This window comes from Leucopleurus acutus, assembly GCF_964270905.1.
Source record: "Leucopleurus acutus genome assembly, chromosome: 19".
NCBI classification, from domain to species: domain Eukaryota; kingdom Metazoa; phylum Chordata; class Mammalia; order Artiodactyla; family Delphinidae; genus Leucopleurus; species Leucopleurus acutus.
In genome coordinates, this window is record NC_139161.1 from 55050500 (window position 1) to 55070063 (window position 19564).

General features: G+C 41.7%; 1 protein-coding gene across 1 annotated transcript in view; it reads left to right on the plus strand.

Moving 5' to 3' along the window:
• Positions 1 to 19564, plus strand: part of DNAH9 (dynein axonemal heavy chain 9) — a gene marked incomplete at both ends in the record, with an annotated part of 297882 nt that overhangs the window by 59796 nt on the left and 218522 nt on the right. Inside the window, 3 exons of the mRNA XM_082861738.1 lie at positions 9660 to 9882; positions 10482 to 10648; positions 17695 to 18565. Of these exons, the coding sequence (XP_082717864.1) occupies positions 9660 to 9882; positions 10482 to 10648; positions 17695 to 18565 (1261 nt within the window). The remainder of the gene's footprint in view (positions 1 to 9659; positions 9883 to 10481; positions 10649 to 17694; positions 18566 to 19564) is intronic.

The window sequence follows — 19564 nt, forward strand, 5'->3', positions numbered from 1 at the left end:
CTCCTGTTACAGTGAATAAGCTGGTTTTCTAAGTCCAGCCTCTTTCTTCTCATCTACTCGAGAACTTACTTCCTTAAATATTCCCTATCAGCAACACCATCTATTTTCATACATTTTCCACAGCATGCAAATATATTGTCACATCTGGCATCTTAAAAAAAAAGAAAGGAACACGGTCCCAGGAGTCCTTCCAGCTACAGCATCATTTCTGTGTGCCCTCCTTCATAGCAAAATTCCTCAAAAGGTGTGTCTATACTTGATCCCCTTACTTCTTCATCTTCCATTCTCTCTCTACAAGAAATTTTATTATGTAATGTAGCATAGGGGCTTCCCTGGTGGTGCAGTGGTTAAGAATCCACCTGCCAACACAGGGGACATGGGTTCGAGCCCTGGTCCCGGAAAATCCCTTGTGCCGCGGAACAACTAAGCCCGTGCACCACAACTACTGAGCCTGCGCTCTAGAGCTCACGAGCCACAACTACTGAAGCCCGTGTGCCTAGAGCCAGTGCTCCGCAGCAAGAGAAGCTACTGCAGTGAGAGGCCCGCGCACTGCAACAAAGAGTAGCCCCGCTCACCACAACTAGAGAAAACCCGCCCACAGCAATGAAGACCCAATGCAGCCAACAATAAATAAAATGAAATAAATTAAGAAAAAAGAAATTTTTTAAAATGTAGCATACGTATGATTTAGAGAAAAATATTAAAACGAATACTCTCATTTACTTTATCCAGCGAAGAAACAGAACATTAGCTACATTTTAAAATTCCCTTATGTACTCTTCCCTGATTAAATCCCTCTTCCTCCCTACCAGATGTCACCCCTGCCCTAAATGTGAAATAATCCTTCCCATACTTTTCTTCATGGCTTAGTGTGTATATATATATATATATATATGTATATATATATATATGTATATGTATATATATATATGTATATGTGTATATATATATATATATACACACACAGAGATATACATATATTGAGATTTCCATTTTAAAGCTATAAAAATGAAACAGTGTTGCATACTATATATCCCTCTGTCCTGTTTCTTTTATTCAGCATTATATTTGAGACCCATCCACGCTGAGAATATAGCAGTAGTTCATTCATTTCCACTGCTGTAGGGTATCCCATCATCTGAATATGCTACAATCTGTCTATCCATTCTGTGGTTAATATGGTTGTTTCAGATGGTTTCACTAATATCAGCAAGGTTGCTATGCATTCTCTTATACAGCTATCACGGTATCCATGAGCAAACATGGCTCTAGGGTGTATAGCTAGGAGTGGAATTGCTGGGTCAGTGCAGGTAATGACAACTCTTGCCAAGTGGATCGGCCACTTGTGAAGATTCCAGTCCCCAACACCTCTTGCTGCTGACAGATTGTTTACTGCTGGCCATTCTGCTGGGAGCTTAGTGGTATCTCGCTGTGATAGACATTTTACATTACTCTCACTATGAATAAAGTGGCTCATCTTTTTGTGTTTTTGGATGAGTCATTATGCTTCCTATTCTGTGCTTCTTCATAGCTCTGGCCCATTTTTTGTTGGACTTTATCTTCTCCCTTTTTATACTTAGAAGTGATTTATATATTGTATGTCTAATCCGTTGCTGATTGTACATATTACAGATTTAGTCTCCCGTTTTGTGGCCCGTCTTCCCACTCCATTTATGGTATATTTTGAAGACAAGTTCATTTTTATGTAGCCAAATGTGTCCATCTTTCCCTTGTGTTTTCTTCTTTTCTCTTGTTAAATAAATCCTTTCTTGTCCTGAGATCCTGATGGCACTCTCCTACATCCTCTCCTACAAGTTTTATCTTTTGCGTTAAATAGCTCTTTGTCGGTCACTGCATTAATATGATGCAGTCCTAATTACTGTAGATCTGTAATAAATCTTGATATCTGGCAGAGCGAGTCCCTACCTTGTTCACTTTCGTTAAGAATGTCTCAGTCATTCTCGGCCCTTCCTTACTATTTTACATACATTTTAAAATCAGTTTGTAGAAGAAAAAATCCATTGGGATTTTGATTATACTTGCAGTGACTATAGATCAATTTGAGGAAAATTGTCATCTTTGTAGTAATGGGTATTCCTAAGAACATGTTATCTCTCCATTTATCTTCCTTAATATCCTTCAATGAAATTTTGTCATCGTTTCCTTTAAAATGATTTTCACGTCTTTCTTAAGATTTATTCCTTAATATTTTATTTTTTGTTTCCTAGTGTAAATGATATTTTAAAATCATATTTTCCATGGAAATGAATTGACATTTGTATGTCGATTTTGTATCAAGCAACTCTACTAAATAAGTTGTTAATTCTAATAATTCATCTGTGTACTCTCTGGGGTTTGCTATGTGCATAGTCATCATCTACAAATTTATGATAATTTTATTTCTTCCTCCTCAGTCTTTTTTTTAAAAATACGTTTTATCGCTATTTCTTATCTGACCACACTGACTAGGACTGTCAGTATAACATCGAATAAAGTGGTGATGGTAAGTATCCTTGTCTTGTCCCCGATCTTAAAGCGGATACTTTCAACATTTCATTACTTAGTATAATACTCCGTGAGTTTTTTATGGCATCTCTTTATCTGATTAAAGAAGTTCTCTTCTAGTCCTAATTTGTTAAGAGGATTTAGCGAAAATGGATATAACATTTTATCAATCGCTTTTTCTAACTCCATTAAGATAATTCTGTTTTTTTCACCTCAATATGTTAAAGTTGTGACTATATTATTTGGTTTCTAATACTGAACCAACCTAGCATTACTGAGTTAAGCCCAACATGAAACATTGTCTTTTTCAATATATTCATTGCTTGATTTTGTTTGCAGATATTTTAGTTAGCACTGATGTGTCTGTTTTTGATGAAACAGGCTTTCAGTTTTTCCTTTATGTAACATCTTTGTCTGATCTTGCTCTGTGCTTTTCTAGCTTCATAAAATGGGTTAGGAAGTAACCTTCTTGTTTTTTCTCCGTAAGAGTTGGTGTAAGATTGAAATTCTCTAATCCTTGAAAGTTTAAATCTCCTATTGAAACATCTGGCTTGGTATTTTGCTTGTGGCAAGATTTTTACCTGTAATTTCTCTAATGTTTATAGGAATATTAAGGTTTTCTATTCCTTAGTAAGTCATATTTTTCTAGGGATATATCCATTTCATGTAAATCTTCAAATTATTGTCATGAAATTTATATTATGCTCTTACCTGTTTAATCTCTACAGAATCTATGGATGTGTTCCTTTTTAGATTTCTATTCATTTCTATTGTGCTTTCTGGCTTCTTTACTTAATTAATCTACCAAGAGATTTACAAAGAACAATCTTATGAACCCATTGATCCTCTTTATTATAATTTGATTTCTATTTTGATAATTTATTCTTTTATGTTTATTATTTCCTTCTATTTTCTTTGGGTTTATTTTCTGTCCTTTGGCTAAGTTAAGATGTGTGCTTCGCTATTCACCTTGAGCCCTCTGTCTTTTTTAATGTAACACTTAAAGTTATAAGTTCCCTTCTAAGTACAATTTTACCTACATCTCACAAGTCTTAGTAATAATCAAGCTCTAAATATTTTTAACATTCATTATGATGTACTTATATATTTTTTTAATCTTAAAATGTGGGTTCTTCTAGTTGCATTTCTGTCATTAATTTCTAACAGTTGTATTGTGGTCAGAGAATGTAACATATGTAATAAAAAGCTTCTGAAATTTGTTGAATTTGGTCAGTTTTTATAAATGTTCTGTGCATATTTGAAAAAAAATGTGTACTCTATAAATGTTGGGTATAATGTTCTGTGCATGCCTATTTGATCAAACTTGTTTTCTTCAAATCCACTATAACCTCGCTGCCTTTTTTTTGTCTGCTTAATTTATCAATTACTGAGATAACTGTGTTAAAAATCTACCACTTTGATGGTAGAGTGTCAATTTCTCCTTGTAATTCTGTCCCTTTTTGTTTCATATTTTTTAAGGTTATGCTATGTGAGCATACAGCATTTGACTTTTTATATATTCCTGGAAAATTGAATCTTTTAGCCACACGTTAAAAATCTTTTATCACTAGCTATATTTCTTGTGTTAAAGTGTGTTTTGTTGTATAGTAGTACAATTTCCTTTGTATGACATTTGCCTGGTGTCTCTTATTTTATCCTCTGGCTTTCAATATTTCTGTGCCTTTATATTAGAAGAGATCTTTATAATTGATGTAGAACTGAATGTTTTATCTACCTTAATATCTTTCTTTTAACTGGAGCATTTTGTTCATTAATGTCTGTTGTGCTATATTTGAATTCATTTGTACCATTTTATTGTGTCCTCTCTATTTGTTCTTCTTTTCTTTGTTTTCTTTCTTGCCTGCTTTGGGTTGCATTTTTTAAAATATTTTCTTTTATTTTTCCTTTTTCTTATTCCATTTTTTTCCCTTCTGCTAATTTGGATGTTGTGCTATCTAAGTCTTCTTTTCTAATAGTTAACCATAGTTATTTTAAAAAACATTCTTCAAAGGAGTAAACTAATCAGTACTGTTACTCTTTTCACAACCAATACAAGGACTTTAGTTTGAACTCAACCGTTCATACATCAAATTATATTCTATAATTCCAAGTAATTTCAGTTGTTCTCTGCTATTTATCTAAACTCCACAAATCACACTTTATTTTTATACACTCACTGTTTATTTAAATTCATCTACATATTTACCAATATCTTTGCTCATTCCATCTTCCTACATTACAGACATGCTATCTGAATTGTAGTCATTAGAAGGTCCGTTAATAAGGTTCTTTTGGTAAAACTCTCATTCTTTTTCTCTCCAAGTGCATGTATTTTGCCCTTGTTCTTGAAAAAATTGATATGTGGAAGAGAGAATTCTAGGATAACATATTTTCTGTAAGCCTATTGAAAATATTATTACATTGTGTCCTGGCTTCTTTTTTTTTTTTTTTTTTTTTTGCGGTATGTGGGCCTCTCACTGCTGTGGCCTCTCCCGTTGCAGAGCACAGGCTCTGGACGCACAGGCTCTGGACGCGCAGGCTCAGCGGCCGTGGCTCACGGGCCCAGCCGCACCGCGGCATATGGGATCCTCCCGGACCGGGGCACGAACCCACGAACCCACGTCCCCTGCATCAGCAGGCGGACTCTCAACCACTGCGCCACCAGGGAAGCCCCCTCCTGGCTTCATTTTTGGTGTTGCATCGTTAGCCATCAACTTAGGGTTTTTTTAATTAATAGAAATCCGTCTTTTCGCTGCAGCTAATTTTAAGATTTTTTTTCACTTTTGGTAATCTGCAGTTTCATACTGAAGTACTTATGTGAGGGTTTCTTTATATTAATTTCACCTTGAATTTGTTGGGCTTCCTTGATCTTATATTTGGTGTCTTTCATTAATTCAAGAAAATTCTCAGCCAAGATATCCTCAGAGATTGCTTCCTGCCCATTCTCTCTATTACCTCCTTCTGGACCTCTTATTACACTTGTTACACTTACACACTTTTAAATATCACCCATGTATTTGAATAATTTTCAGTTTTCAGTTGTTTGTCTTTCTTTACTGCAGTTGAATAGTTTCTCCACTTTTATCAAACAGCAGCCTAATTCTCTCTTTTAGTGTTGTCTAAATCTCTTGTTTAATCCATTCATTGAGCTTTAAATTTTAATTATACTTTCTATTTTTAGATCTTCTATTTGGTTATTTTACAGTTTTGCTTACTCATTTTTATACCCTCCCGTTCTTTGCTCAAATTCCTTCTTTTTTATTTATTCATTCTTCAAGTTTTAGAATACATTTACTAGAGGATAATCTTAAGATAACTTTTGATTTGTCAGCCTAAAAATGGTTTGTTTCTTCTTGCCATAGATCAAAGTTAACATAAAGGCCTATGGAAAATTATTAGCTTCTTTCTACTGGAATTGCCCGCTAACATAGCACAGTATGATCATTTTTGCATTGCTAGAACACATATTAAAAGTTTCTTTTCGGGCTTCCCTGGTGGTGCAGTGGTTAAGAGTCCGCCTGCCGATTCAGGGGACACGGGTTCATGCCCCGGTCCGGGAAGATCCCACATGCCGCGGAGCGGCTGAGCCCGTGAGCCATGGCCGCTGAGCCTGCACGTCCGGAGCCTGTGCTCCGCAACGGGAGAGGCCACAACAGTGAGAGGCCCGTGTATCGCAAAAAAAAAAAAAAAAAAAAAGTTTCTTTTCACAAAATGCCATCACAGGCCATAATTTTCATATTATCCACTTCAATAAGTTTTGTCACTTCTTGAATCCATCATTCGATACAAAGGTCCACACACTATCACAGATTCTGGCCATATTTGGAAAGCCGCTGAAATCACCTCCATTCCTGATTATGAGACAATGCTGAATTTATGCTTGAACATAAAGGCAGTTGGGGCCAGGATAAGGCATGGTGACCTGTTGAGAATGTAAGAGTTTATCTATGCTTCTGAAGGGTGATTCCTAAAGAAAGCATTTCTGTACAAACTGATATATCATACTTAAAAGGATGAAGTTGTTTTTCTTAGTAAATCTTGAATAGATGTCTGGGAACCTGCAGGGAAAGTGTTTGCTCCTGGTATGTGGGTCAGAAATAGTAAAGCAAAGCACCTAAACAAGAGCTCTTTTGTCTTTTGACATATTAAATATTGCTATTTTATATGCTGTACCTGAATTCCAGTATCTAAAACATTCACAGGTTTAATTCAGCTGTTTCTGCTGGCTCCCACTCATGGTGACTTCTTTCCTTATGTGTTTTGTGACTTTTGATTATAAAATCATGTTCCTTGGAGAGTAATCCTTTGAGGATTGGATTCTTGTTGCATTCCTCCAGAAAGGATTTTCATTTGTTTCTGCTGGTCATCAAGGGACTCTTCCAACCCCAGACCACTTGTACCTCAACTTACAGTAGTCCATCTAGTGTCATGGTTAATTCAGGCGAGTTTCCATGCTGTCCCATACCATGCAGCCTGTTTATTTCTTGTTCACCCTTAACGGCGTTGCAACTTCACACACAACTTCCTATCAGCTTCCTCACCTTGAACGGGCCCTAGGTTTAATCACCTGTTCCCCAGTTCTCATAAAGAATCAAAGTAGAAGCTCAAGATATCCGGGGTTCAATAGAAACTATCCTGTGAAAGCCAGCTTTGAACCTTGCTTACCTCCCAGGGTTCTTGCTTTCACTACATTTTCAGCTTCTGGAGATGCCTTAATTTCATGCCACCTTAGTGATGCATTTTTAAATGATTTTGAAATATGTGCTTAAACATTTCTGTTGTCTTAGCAGAAGAGTCATTCATATTATCGTGTACACCATACAGCTGGAAACAGAAATCCACACTCTCCAACTTATCCTCCAGTCAGGCCTTTATTAGACTGCTCAACTGAAACCAGTCTTGCCAAGAGCACCGATGATTTTCATGTGGCCGCATCCAATGGTGATGATCAGTCATCGTCTTACTTGTACCTCTCTGCAGTATTTGGTACAGCTGATCACTCCCTCCTTCCCAAATCGTTTCTTCAGGAGACCTCACTTTCTTGATTTCCTCCTTCAAGGTCTCCTTGACTGGGCTCATCTCCTCCAGGACTCAAAATATTGGAACTCCTGAAACCTCGATCCTGGAATTTCATTTCTAGCCACAGCCATATTCCAGGTGATATTTAATCTAATACTTTGAATAATCTGTGTGCTGATAACTACCAAATTTATATTTTTAGCCCCGTCTCTTAAGAACTCTAGACTTAAGTTCAACTGCCTAATAAGTATCTCCATTAGATGTTTGGGAGACATGTCAAACCCAACACATTTATTTCTTTATTTTGACCGGGCCAGGTGGCTTTCAGGATCTTAGTTCCCTGACCAGGGATCGAACCCAGGCCCCGGCAGTGAACATGCCAAGTCCTAACCACTGGACCACCAGGTGGTCCAGTAGCCTAATGGCATTAGACATTAGGCATTTCAGTAGCCTAATGGCAGTAGACCTTAGGTTTAGGGAATTCCCTAAACCTAACATGTGTAAAACTTATCTCCTTCCCTCTTCTCCCTCCAAAAAACCCCCAGTCTTCCCCAATTCTTCCCCATCTCTTTAAATGGCATCATCATTCACCCCATTGCCAGGAGTCCTTATTGATTTCTTTATTCCCTCACACCCCTCCCCCAACCCATTAGTGGGTTTTATTAGCTCTGCATGCAAAACTGCCTTGAATCTGACCACTCCTCATGTCCACCATCTGGGTCAAAACCAGTATCTTCTGTCACCCAGACAACCACAATAGTCCCTAAATGCCCCCCTGGCTTCTGTTCTGTCTCCCCACCCATGTCACCATCACCATCATCATCACCACCTCCAGCTGAAATCTGTTCTCCTCCATCTATAGTTCTTTTTGAAAACCAGTCATATTATGCCCTTCTCCTACTCAGAATTCTCACACTTAGAATAAAATCTAAGCTGCTTATCATGGCCAATAAGGCCTCCCAGTGTCTGGTCCTTTCTCTGACCTCTTCTCCCTCGGTGCTCCCTTCTGTTCTCCTTATGCTTCTGCTACCCTGACTTTCCCCTTTTCCTCAAGAGAATCAAACTAAATCCAGCTTCAGTGCCTTTACTCATGCTGCCCCCTCTCCCTGGAAAGCTCTTTTCCTGTTTCTTTCTTGGCTCACTCCTTCATATTGTTTACATTTCTGCTCAAACATCACCTCCATAGAAAGGCCTTTACTGACCACTCCATATAAAATAGTTGTGACCTTAGTCTCTATGCCCTTATTTCATGGCACTCATCACCATGTGAAACTGTGCCATTTATCTCATTGATCTGTGTCACATTTATTTTTCCCACTAGAATGTAAGTTTCATAAGGACAGAGACTTTATCTTATTTATTATACTATTCTCAGAACCTGGAAGCAGGCTAGGCCTCATAATAATTGCCCAATAAACATTTTTGAATTCAAGAATGAATCTCATTTGACTCTCACAATAACCAGTGAGAAAGAAATGATTTTTCCAATCTTGTAGATGAGGAAACTGAGGCTCAGAGATGTTAAGTGACTTGGTCATGGTTACACATCTAGTAAGTGTCAAAATTAAACCCAAGTGTGTATGACCTTTGAGGCCATAGTATTTATTTTCAGTTTTTTAAAAAATAATTTGAGATTCACAACATAATTTGTAATATATTTACTTTGAAATAATTTCACTTTGAAATAATTTCAGACTTACAAAAAAAGTTGTAAAAATAGTACAAAGAATTCTCTTTTACCTTTACTCACCTTTCCCAAATGATAACATCTTAGATAACCAACCGTGGTACAGTTATCAACACAAGGAAGTTAGTATTGATGTGGAAGTAGTAACTTACTTAGTACAGGCTTATTCACATTTCTCCAGTTGTCCCAGTAATTCACCCTCCATCATGGAAGGCTAAGTCTTTGTCCTTTGCGACCTTGACACTTCTGAAGAGGGTCGTATCTTACCATCAGGATATGGAGAGTTTTCCATGATAATACCATCAGGATATGCAGAGTTTTCCATAATAATACCAGGAGGATGGAGAGTTTTCCATAATAATAGCTATTAATGTTGGGGAACTAAATAAATCTTCCTTTCAAGGAGTGAAAGGAGAATGGCTCCTCACATTCTGTTTGTTTTGCTCAGCTTGGCCAACCTTGAAGCATTTATAAAAAACAGCGAGAATGGCTTGCTCAAGAAAGTCGGAAAAGGAGATTTCCAAGGATTGGTTGAAATTATGGGACACCTTATGGCTCTTAAAGAACGACAGAGCAGCACTGATGAGATGTTTGAGCCTTTAAAGCAGACTATTGAATTGCTGAAGACCTATGGACAAGAATTGCCAGAAACACTGTTCAGGCAGCTGGAGGTCAGTGCAAAGTTTATGTTTTCTTAATAAAAGAAATAGAGGGAACGTTTGGGGATTTCAGAGTGGGATGAGGTGGGTTGAAGTAAATGAAAAACAGGGCTTGGTGATTACTCAAGGTCCATGCTTTGGAGCTAAATGTGTTGCACATGTGTAATGTGTACCACTTTCTTGAAACTCAATAAATATGAAACACTGTAACGCTGGACATATATGGGAGAACTGATGTGGATGATGTGTTTGGGTTCTTTTTCCAGGATTATGGATGAGCTGAATTTTTCATTCGGAGAAAAAAAAGCAGGTCTGAGGAATGTTATGATGGTCTAAGAGATGTGGGGCATAAAAGGAAATAACTAGGCACTCTTAGAAAATGTAGAAAAGGGCCAGGGTTACTGGGTTAGAAGTTGAGGGCAAGAAGGATAGTGTTGAATCAGAAGTAGGTGATCGTCGGGAGAGTGGGCATCCAGGGAGCCATGTCAAGGAAGGGTCGAATGATGCCACGGCATCAGAGCCTGGCATCGGGGCAGAGATGAAGACATCCAGGTGCGTCCAGCCTCAGGACCGTAGGGGAGGATCTGACCACACTGAGGTCTCCTTTGCAGGAGCTGCCTGAGAAATGGAACAACATTAAAAAGATGGCTGTTACCGTGAGGCAGCAGGTGGCCCCCCTGCAGGCAAATGAAGCGACCCTCCTCCGCCAGAGGTGCGCGGCCTTCGAGGCAGAGCAGCAGCAGTTCTGGGAGCGATTCCGCAGAGAAGCCCCCTTCAGGTATGCACCCAAGTTGCCACCACTGCTTTCGGGCCTTTAAGCACGGCAGCATCTTAAGTCACGGTGATCTCTCCGTGGAGTTCGCGTGTTATTTTAACAAGTGAAGACTAGTTACTAGTCTTCCCTCCCATTTAGGTCCACTGGTTAGAACCTGGTGCTCATGTTCACAGAGTACCACTGCGGCCCGTGTGGGATGAACAAAGACTGTACAAATGCTTTAAAAAATTCTAGAAGCTTCTGTGTCTCCAGGTCTATAAAGGGATTGTGTGTGGTAAGATTACTAGGTTTTTACTAAACTGTTAGTATTCTAAATTCTCCCAGACTCCTGTTCTTTTGGTTTAAAATAGTGGCTGATGGAATTTTAAAATAATTTTGGAAGGCATTTCAGTAGCCTAACGGCAGGATTTGAAGTGATGGACTTACTTCAAGGTGTACTTTCTCTGCTTAGTAGTTAGTTCTCAGACTCCTCCCTACTTGTGGTCAGGGGTCTTTACACGAACAAAACAACTGTGGGATGGGCAACACCCATCCACACGTGCCCCCGTGCACACACACACAAGTCCTTTTCTCAGGGGCTCACTGCCTGGGTGGAGAAATCTACAGGGTCTGCTCCTCAGCGTCGGGGGCTCCAGCCAGGGGTACCAGCCGGCTCTGTGTCTGCTGACATGCCAGCTGAAGTGGACACTCTCCCCTCAGGCCAGCTCCGGGGTTTGCTTCTGTTTCCCTAGTGGGCTTCCTGCTGGGTCTCTTCTGTAGTTTTGGAGGTCTCTAGACTGAAAAATGCCCTATGTAAGGAGCAAGGAAGCTTTTTATTTTCAAGGGTTACTTACACACAGAAATCTGACATTGAGAGATACACACTAAAGCAACAAACAAAATGGAAAAAGAAAATCACAGCTTTATCGGGAGGAAAGACAACATAATGATTAAGTACATGGACTCTGGATTTAACAAGACCTGTGTCTAATCTCAGGTTCACTACTCACTGCCTTAGTCGGGGCAGTCACTTAATATCTCTTTGCTTCAGTTGCCTCATCTGTAAAGCGGGATTAATAATAGTATCCACCTCATAAGGTTGTTGATAGGATTAAATAACGAATCTTTGCAAGTTTTAGGCATAGGACCTGGCACTAGGATAACCAACCATCCTGGTTTACCTGGGACAGTTTTGGGGGTTTTTTTCTTTTCTTTTCTTTTCTTTTTTTTATTAAAGCATAGTTGATTTACAGTGCTGTGCTAATTGGGATGGTTGTGGTTTTAACACTGAAAGTCATACATCCAGGGAAGCCCCTCTATTTCAGGCAAGCTGAGACTTAGTCACCTCACCTGGCACACAGTAAGGGCCTACCTATTCTACTATTCATTCATCAAACATTTATTAAGCAGCTACTGTCTCCCAAGCATTATACTTGGGGCTAGAGAGAACGAGATGAGTATGTCAAGAGGCAGGGGAGGACAGATGTGTAAACTGTGCTTAGGATAAATGTACAACATGGAGCTCTAAAGCATTAAAATCACCTGGGGTCCAGTCTGTCCCACAGACCAACTAAATCAGACTCTCTGGGGATGAGACCGGGCATCAGTGGTTTGTAATGCTCCCCAGGTGACTCCAATGTGCAGCCAAGGTAGAGACTGCTTCCCTAAGGGAAGTAACTGGTTCCCTTTTAAGCAATCATTCCAGGGCATATAACTCCAAATGAGTCTGTGTCCCTTTAGAATAAGTGCCTTAGGAGCTATGCCCTTGTTCCAGAGAAGCATCTATTGCTCAAAACATTTGTGGAACTTCTTTTGGGACTATTCCTTCAGAGTCTGAAGCACATTCTTTTGATTCTTCTTTGGGCATACAGTTGAATTTCTGAAATTCGACACTGATCACACAGGGCCAAAGCCGGTGAGGCAGGCGGGCAATTAAGCTGGGTATTTCTGCTCAGTGCTAACAATATCCACACCTAAGGCAACAGCCACAAAGGTAATGACACTGATATTTTACATCATCTGTCTCTTTTTAAAAAAAGTTCTAAAAAGGAATTCAAAGATGTCTGGTGAAATATCTTCCCAAACAGACTCCCAAGACTGCCTGAATGGAGCAGGCCTTGTTTGCTGGTGTGTTTCTGTATGTCTACTGGAAATCTGGCATCCCTCCTTCCTAGTTACATCACGTGTGTATATTGATCAGCTCTTGTTGTTTTTTAATTTGATAGCTGCATAGGCTTTTCTTTCTTAGCACTTTTATTGATATCTATCTGCTGGCTGTAAGGATATTGCTACCCTTAACTTGCAAATTCACATCTGTTAATTTAACATGCAGATGAATCTTTGCAAGAGACTTTGAAAAGAACTGCTCACAGCAGTGTGGAAAGCCAAACATTACTGCAATTTTGATGTTTTTCTCTTCTTGTCAAGAAAACTATCAAGACTAGAGCAGAATCGTGGATTTAGGGCTGAAGGGAATCTTCATGGGTGTCAACGCATGAGTTTGTTTCTTAGTTTCGTGTGCATGAATGTGTGTGTTTAAAATGTTTAGACACCGTGTGTGGCAAATGAGTTGAATTCTGGTTCCTCCACTTTCAGATCAATTTCTAAAATGCATCTCTGTGAAGGCAGGTTTCTGTTTCCGATTAGATGATAGGTGAAGCTCACGCTGATCTTGTCTTTGGGAGGAAAAGGAAAGTGTGTGTCTCATCTGGCCCTTGCAGTCTGACAGGTGCAGGATGAATCAGGTCATTGGGGAGGTTCTTTCTTCATGTTCAAGTTGAGTTTTTCTTCTTCCTTCTGTTCTTAACTTAAAGCTGTATCAGCACATTCCTAGCTGAGCTCTCTCACTTCTCAGTAATCGGCTAAACCATCATAGCCAGATTCAAGCCCTTCTCACACCTCTCGAAATTGGAGACTCATTCTCCCCTTTGAGTGACAGGGATGCACCAAGCTTCTAGCGGCTCTCTTGTTCAGTTCCTGCCCTTGAGCACAGGCTTCCTGGCTTTAAGGAATGAATGCCATGTTATCCAGTCTCCTTACCCACATCAAGATCAGGATAATCCAGGGGGTTCTGGGTCAAAGCATTTGATCCCTAAAGCTCCAGTTCAATGGAGACCATCAGTGTTTCCAGCTGGCCAGCCACCAGATTCTGTGAATGGTGGGGAGAACCTTCCTAAAGACCTCCTCCCATTGAGTGCTGTCCTGCATGACAACCAGCAAAGCAAGGCTTTCCAAATAGCCCAGTGCAGCAAACGTGAGGAAAGAAGGGCCTTCATCTTGCTTGTGCAGGGTCTCTTGTCCCTTCAAAAGTTGGAGAAAAGAGTAGTATTAGTCATGAAATCTCTCAGGGACATATCAGTATCCTCAGACATGTCATTAGTTCAACTTGACCCTGTTCTTGCAGTTAATCTGACTCACTCACATGACTCAGGCTTCCGTAGAGCAGAAGCGGTTGTGTTCTCAACAGTGGAGTCAGCAAAAAATGATTTAAGTGCTAGGATCTTCAGATAATACAGATTCCCTGACCTCAAGGACTTAACAGCCTCAGGGTCAATTTCAAAAATGAGTAACCAGACATGTCCATGGGGGCCAACTTTAACGCCCACTGGGGAGGCAGTTCACAGCCCTTGCAGAAGCTGTGCTTCAGCCAATGGGCAAATGAGACTTAGCCATTTGGAAAAAAGAGGGGTGGACAGCGAAGGTATTCCAGGCAAAGGAAGCAGAGCATAGAGACACACAGGGGGATGAAAACATAACAACCAGCTGGAGGACTGCATGTATGTGTGGCTGGGATGCAGGATGTGGGAGATGAGGATGGAGAGGTCCAGGTGACCAGGCCTTGACCATGAATGAGCACTGAGGAGTACAAGCATGAGAACAACACACATCATGGAAACACCAGTCTTGTGGCTGCAGAGAGCAGAGTGGAGCGAGATGGACTCAAGGTGGGGCCTCCATGGGGGTGGTGAGTGATTGCAACAGCTGGGTGCGAAGCAGGAGGACTGAACTGAAGCCATGGCCGTGAGCATGGAGGAGGAGGATGGACGTGAGGGAGACTTAGGAGGGAGAATCAGCAGGATTGAGTGAATACGGGAGATGAGCAGGGAGAGAGCCTGGTGTAATTCTCCATCTTCCATCTGGACCAGTAAGCTGGAAGGGGTGTGTTCCGCTGCTCCTGAGATGGGGCCACAGGATGGGAAGAGCCGAAAGGTCACCAGGTCAGAGGGAGCGTGCTGAGTTTTATGGTACCTGTGGGGTATCAAGCACAGGTGTGTCACTGTTCCTTGTATGTGCAGGTACAGAACTGAGGTTGACATTTACCAGCCGCTCACTTCCCAAGAATTCATTTAAGTCATTTAGTTCTGTCTTTCTCTTTGTGCCTATGTCTAGGGCAGGCCTGAATCTGTACCTTTTCCAAGATCATACAGATGAGCACTGTATTTCCATTTCTCTTAATTATAGTTTTATTCATCCAGATTTTCCAGGCATTTCTCTTTTAGATTAAAATACTTTTACATTATTATTTGAATTTCAAAGACTAACTACACCCTTTTCCCGCCTATTACTTTCTTGTTCTCACACTGTATTGTTCCGCCAGGCTTTGGAGAACTGCTTCAAGTTTATTAGGCGCATTAATCAGGTCTGTGAATATCCTGACAGTTTGCACTAGAGCTTTGAAATGGGAAGAGGGTTACCTGCTCCCCTGTCTAGAGGTTCCTTTCACTACTTAGGTCAAATTAACTTTTATGTGTGCTCAGCTACAGGAAATGAAAACCCACAGATTTAAACCATAAACAAAAATTATGCCACGGGGCAGATGAAGTTTGGAATAGGTTTGACAAATGATCACCTCCTACAAATATTTGAGGAACCAATATTGATTCAAGGATGTTCATGTGCGCTAAGGAAAGAAGAGTTAGGAAGATCATTCATTGTCTTCTGTGTCCACAGACCCCCAACACTCTGATAGCACCTATCCTATTGAATATGCCTGAATTTTATTCCATTAATAAATTAAACAGAATGTGGGCTTTTAGAATTTGTCTGATTTATACTGACACCAAGTAGCTAAATTCACTTTCCAAGTTCACTCTAATGAAGTTAAAAAGTAGAACCAACGCACTACACACTCCAACAATTAGTCTTTGGAGAGAATATGCAGAAGGAACCTTCATGCTTGGTAATCTTTCCTGCTGACCCACTTGCCACGAAGATGTTACATTTCTTTCCTTCTAGTTCTTTCTCTACTGCTCTCATAGAAGAGAAAGCTACTTGCCTATGTAGACAGAGGGCCCTCTTCAACTCTGAGAACTCCAACCCATTCTGAAACACTTGGGGACTGGACAACAGTGAAGACACACATTCAGTCTCATTCTCTTAAGATGAAAATACACAACCAGGGCACATGAGCCGAAACTATTTAGATGGAACAAGCGGGAATCAAACATAGCAAGCGTCAAAGTTAATCTGACACTAATTTAATGGTATGCGTAACTGTTACTGTATTGCATGGTAATTAGGCTTAAGTGGCAAGCAGTTCAGGTAGATGACTCTAATTCGGATTACTTTCCATCCGTCAAGTCAAATATTTCCAGAGACAGCTGAGAGGAGAGACAGTTCAAGAAAAGGAGTTTGTATGTCATCTTCTTCCTTTTTCCCTCCCCTCTGTACCCCACCAACCAACACACGCGCACACACACACACACACACACACGCACACACACACACACACACGGGATCAGAGGAAATGGCCAATTCTCTAATCACTCCTTTCCTCTGCACTTTCCCTTTATGTTGGACCCCGTGATACCCTATTCTGATTTTAGAGAAAGATGGTATTCACACTTAAGTCACAGTATCCCTGCTATCTAGCCTTCCATGCACACAGAAACAAGAAGATCTGAGACTGGTGATGGGAAGAAAGGATAAAGGGAGGCTGGGGGAGGAAAATGAGAGACTCCTTGAACATTGTTCTGGGTGCTCCTGACCCATGTGGGTCCCTGTGCACGTGCAGCTCTTATGTTGGAGGAGAGGCTCTGCCAGGAACGCAGGTTGGAGGGGCCGCAGGGTAAAGGAGGCTCACGGCCATGAGGACCAGGAGGAACGGTGGGGGCAGTGAGCACCCACTGGGGAGAAGAGGGGGAGGAAACGTGGGCTCGAGCTGTAAAGCGCGATGGAGTGCTTATATGCGTGCGGCACAGAACCAGAGGCTGCCGCGGGATGCGGGAGGAGATCAGGGGCGGCTTGAAGGAGGTACTTCGGAGATGTGGAGCCTGACAGGAGGCCTGCAGCGCGGGAAAGCCAAGCAGTGCAGGCCCGCGGTGAGGGCTTTGTGCGCACACTGCAAAGTCCCTATCAGTGGTTCTCACATCTGGAGACACTGTTTCCTGAAGGTGATGCAGGCTGTTAGCATGAGCCTCACCACAGAGAAGGACGCCGACCTGGCACATCAGAATCACCTGGGGAGTTTGAAAAATGCTGTTGCCTGGGTCCCGCCCCCAAAGATTCTGATTGAATGAGACCAGGGAGCAGCCTGATCATGGAGATCATTTAAAGCTTCCAGGAGGCTGTAACATGCAGCCAAGACTGAGAGCCACTGCCCTAGAGGGAGCAATGCCAGAGTAGGTCAGGACTGGTCTCTGTCACTTACAGACCACCCACCACAAGTAGCTCCTGGCGGGAGCTTTGCCTGTACAGCCTCTGCAGTAACAGGACAATGCTCTTTTGTGTCAAGTGAGCTGGACGCCAGCAACTGGAAGCAGGGTCTAAAGGGGGCTTGAACAAAGGAGTATTTCGCACTGCACCTGGGTGGGGGAGGTGGGGAGTATTTTTATTACCCTCTCAGATGTGAAGAACAGATCCAGACATGGTGTTCCTCTTGAATCGCTAACTGGTTATGTTCGTCCCACTCCAACCTACCCCGATGTCTTTTCTTCCCAGGCTTTGGTGAAAGTCCCTGCCCTTTGCTAAAATACTAAGGATTTAAGGATTCGAGCTGTCATTACTCTGGTGATTCTAGGAGATGGCGCTTGTGTGCTCTACTTATAAAGGGAAAACGTTATGTTTTGTAGGTTTGATAGCACTGACCCTCATCAGATGCTGGATGCCAGGCACATGGAGATCCAGCAGATGGAATCCACCATGGCCTCCATTTCTGAGTCTGCTAGCTTGTTAGAGGTCACCATCCCTGACTATAAGCAACTGAGGCAGTGCAGGAAGGAGGCGTGCCAGCTGAAGGAGCTCTGGGACACAATTGGGATGGTGACCTCCAGTATCCATGCCTGGGAGACCACCACGTGGATGGATATCAACGTGGAGGCCATGGACTTGGAGTTCAGATGGTTTGCCAGGCACATCCGGAACCTCGACAAGGAGGTCAGGGCCTGGGATGCCTTCACAGGCCTGGAAAGCACCATTTTGAACACCCTGACCTCCCTGAGGGCTGTGGCCAAACTGCAGAACCCGGCCATGCGGATGCGGCACTGGAGGCAGCTGATGCAGGCCACGGGCGTGACCTTCACCATGGATGAGGATACCACCCTGGCACACCTCCTACAGCTTCAGCTCCACCACTTTGAGGACGAGGTCCGGGGCATTGTAGACAGAGCTGTGAAAGAGATGGGCATGGAGAAGGTCTTGAAGGAGCTGCAGGCCACCTGGGTCCGCATGGAATTCCAGTTCGAGCCCCACCCTCAGACCTACATGCCTCTGCTGCGGTCCAACGAGGACCTCATCGAGGTTCTGGAGGATAACCAAGTCCAGCTTCAGAACCTGATGATGTCCAGGTACATTACCTTCTTCCTGGAGGAAGTATCGGGCTGGCAGAAGAAGCTCTCCACTGCTGACACCGTCATCTGCCTCTGGTTTGATGTGCAACGCACATGGTCTCATCTAGAAAGTATATTCATCGGATCTGAAGATATCCGGGCTCAGCTGCCCCAGGTACCTGCTGTGGAAATCCTGCTCCCTCTGTTGCCATCCCTGGGTCAAGGGACGATCCCCCAGTTCCTGTATCCTCTAGACCTTTCCTTCTCTGCCTCCCTGCCTTGGCTTCACCCAGGGGTACCTCCAATAAACATTGACCTTCCAAGCCACCAAAAGTCAGACAGAGGGAAAGAGAGAAAGTGAAATGTATGCCCGCGAGTTTGTTCCTAATGTGTAGGAAAAAGAAAGGAGAACCTGGTTTTAAAAACAAAACCAAAAAAAGTGTACAGGAGAAAGGAGGTCAAAAATATGAGCTGCTCTTGGGGTGCTCCACACATAATTACAATGCGGGTATTGATTGGAAGTGAGCGTCGTTTCCAGGCAAACTCAAGTTCCTTCTCTGCAGCGAGCTGTTTTGTAAAACTCGGGCCTGTGCCAGCAGGCTAAATACCAGTCTTCAGCTAAATACTATATGAGGAATTTCTCTAAATATGCATTCTTCTCATTACTACCTTTCCTGTAGTTGCTTGCCCCTTGTAATTTGTCCTAATTAATGTGCATTAATGTACTTCCCCCCGCCAGTGGACTCTAATTCATTTAAAAAGAGATTTTCCACACTTATTCTGTGTCCCTCAGCACAGCAGCACAGCGAGTTCTCTGCTTACAAATTAGTTTGATTCCACAATGTCATATGTTGTCCAGACCTTGTTTCAGAGTTCAAGCATTCCATCAAAACATGATATTTTTGCAGCTCATCCCACAAATGCATATTAGTGTAATAATGCAGATTAAAGATTGTACATTTGCAATGAAAAATAACAGAAAATAATCCTGCGATAGCTATTGTCATTAAGCAAAATTGAATAAGCCAGATTTTATTAATCTCCAACGCTAATGATTGAAGAAGGGCAGGTTTAATGAGAAGGGGGTGTAGGTGGAGACTTTTGTACACATTTTAAAGGAGACATTTGAGAACTTTCAATCCAACATAATAAAGAATTCATATCATTAACTTCT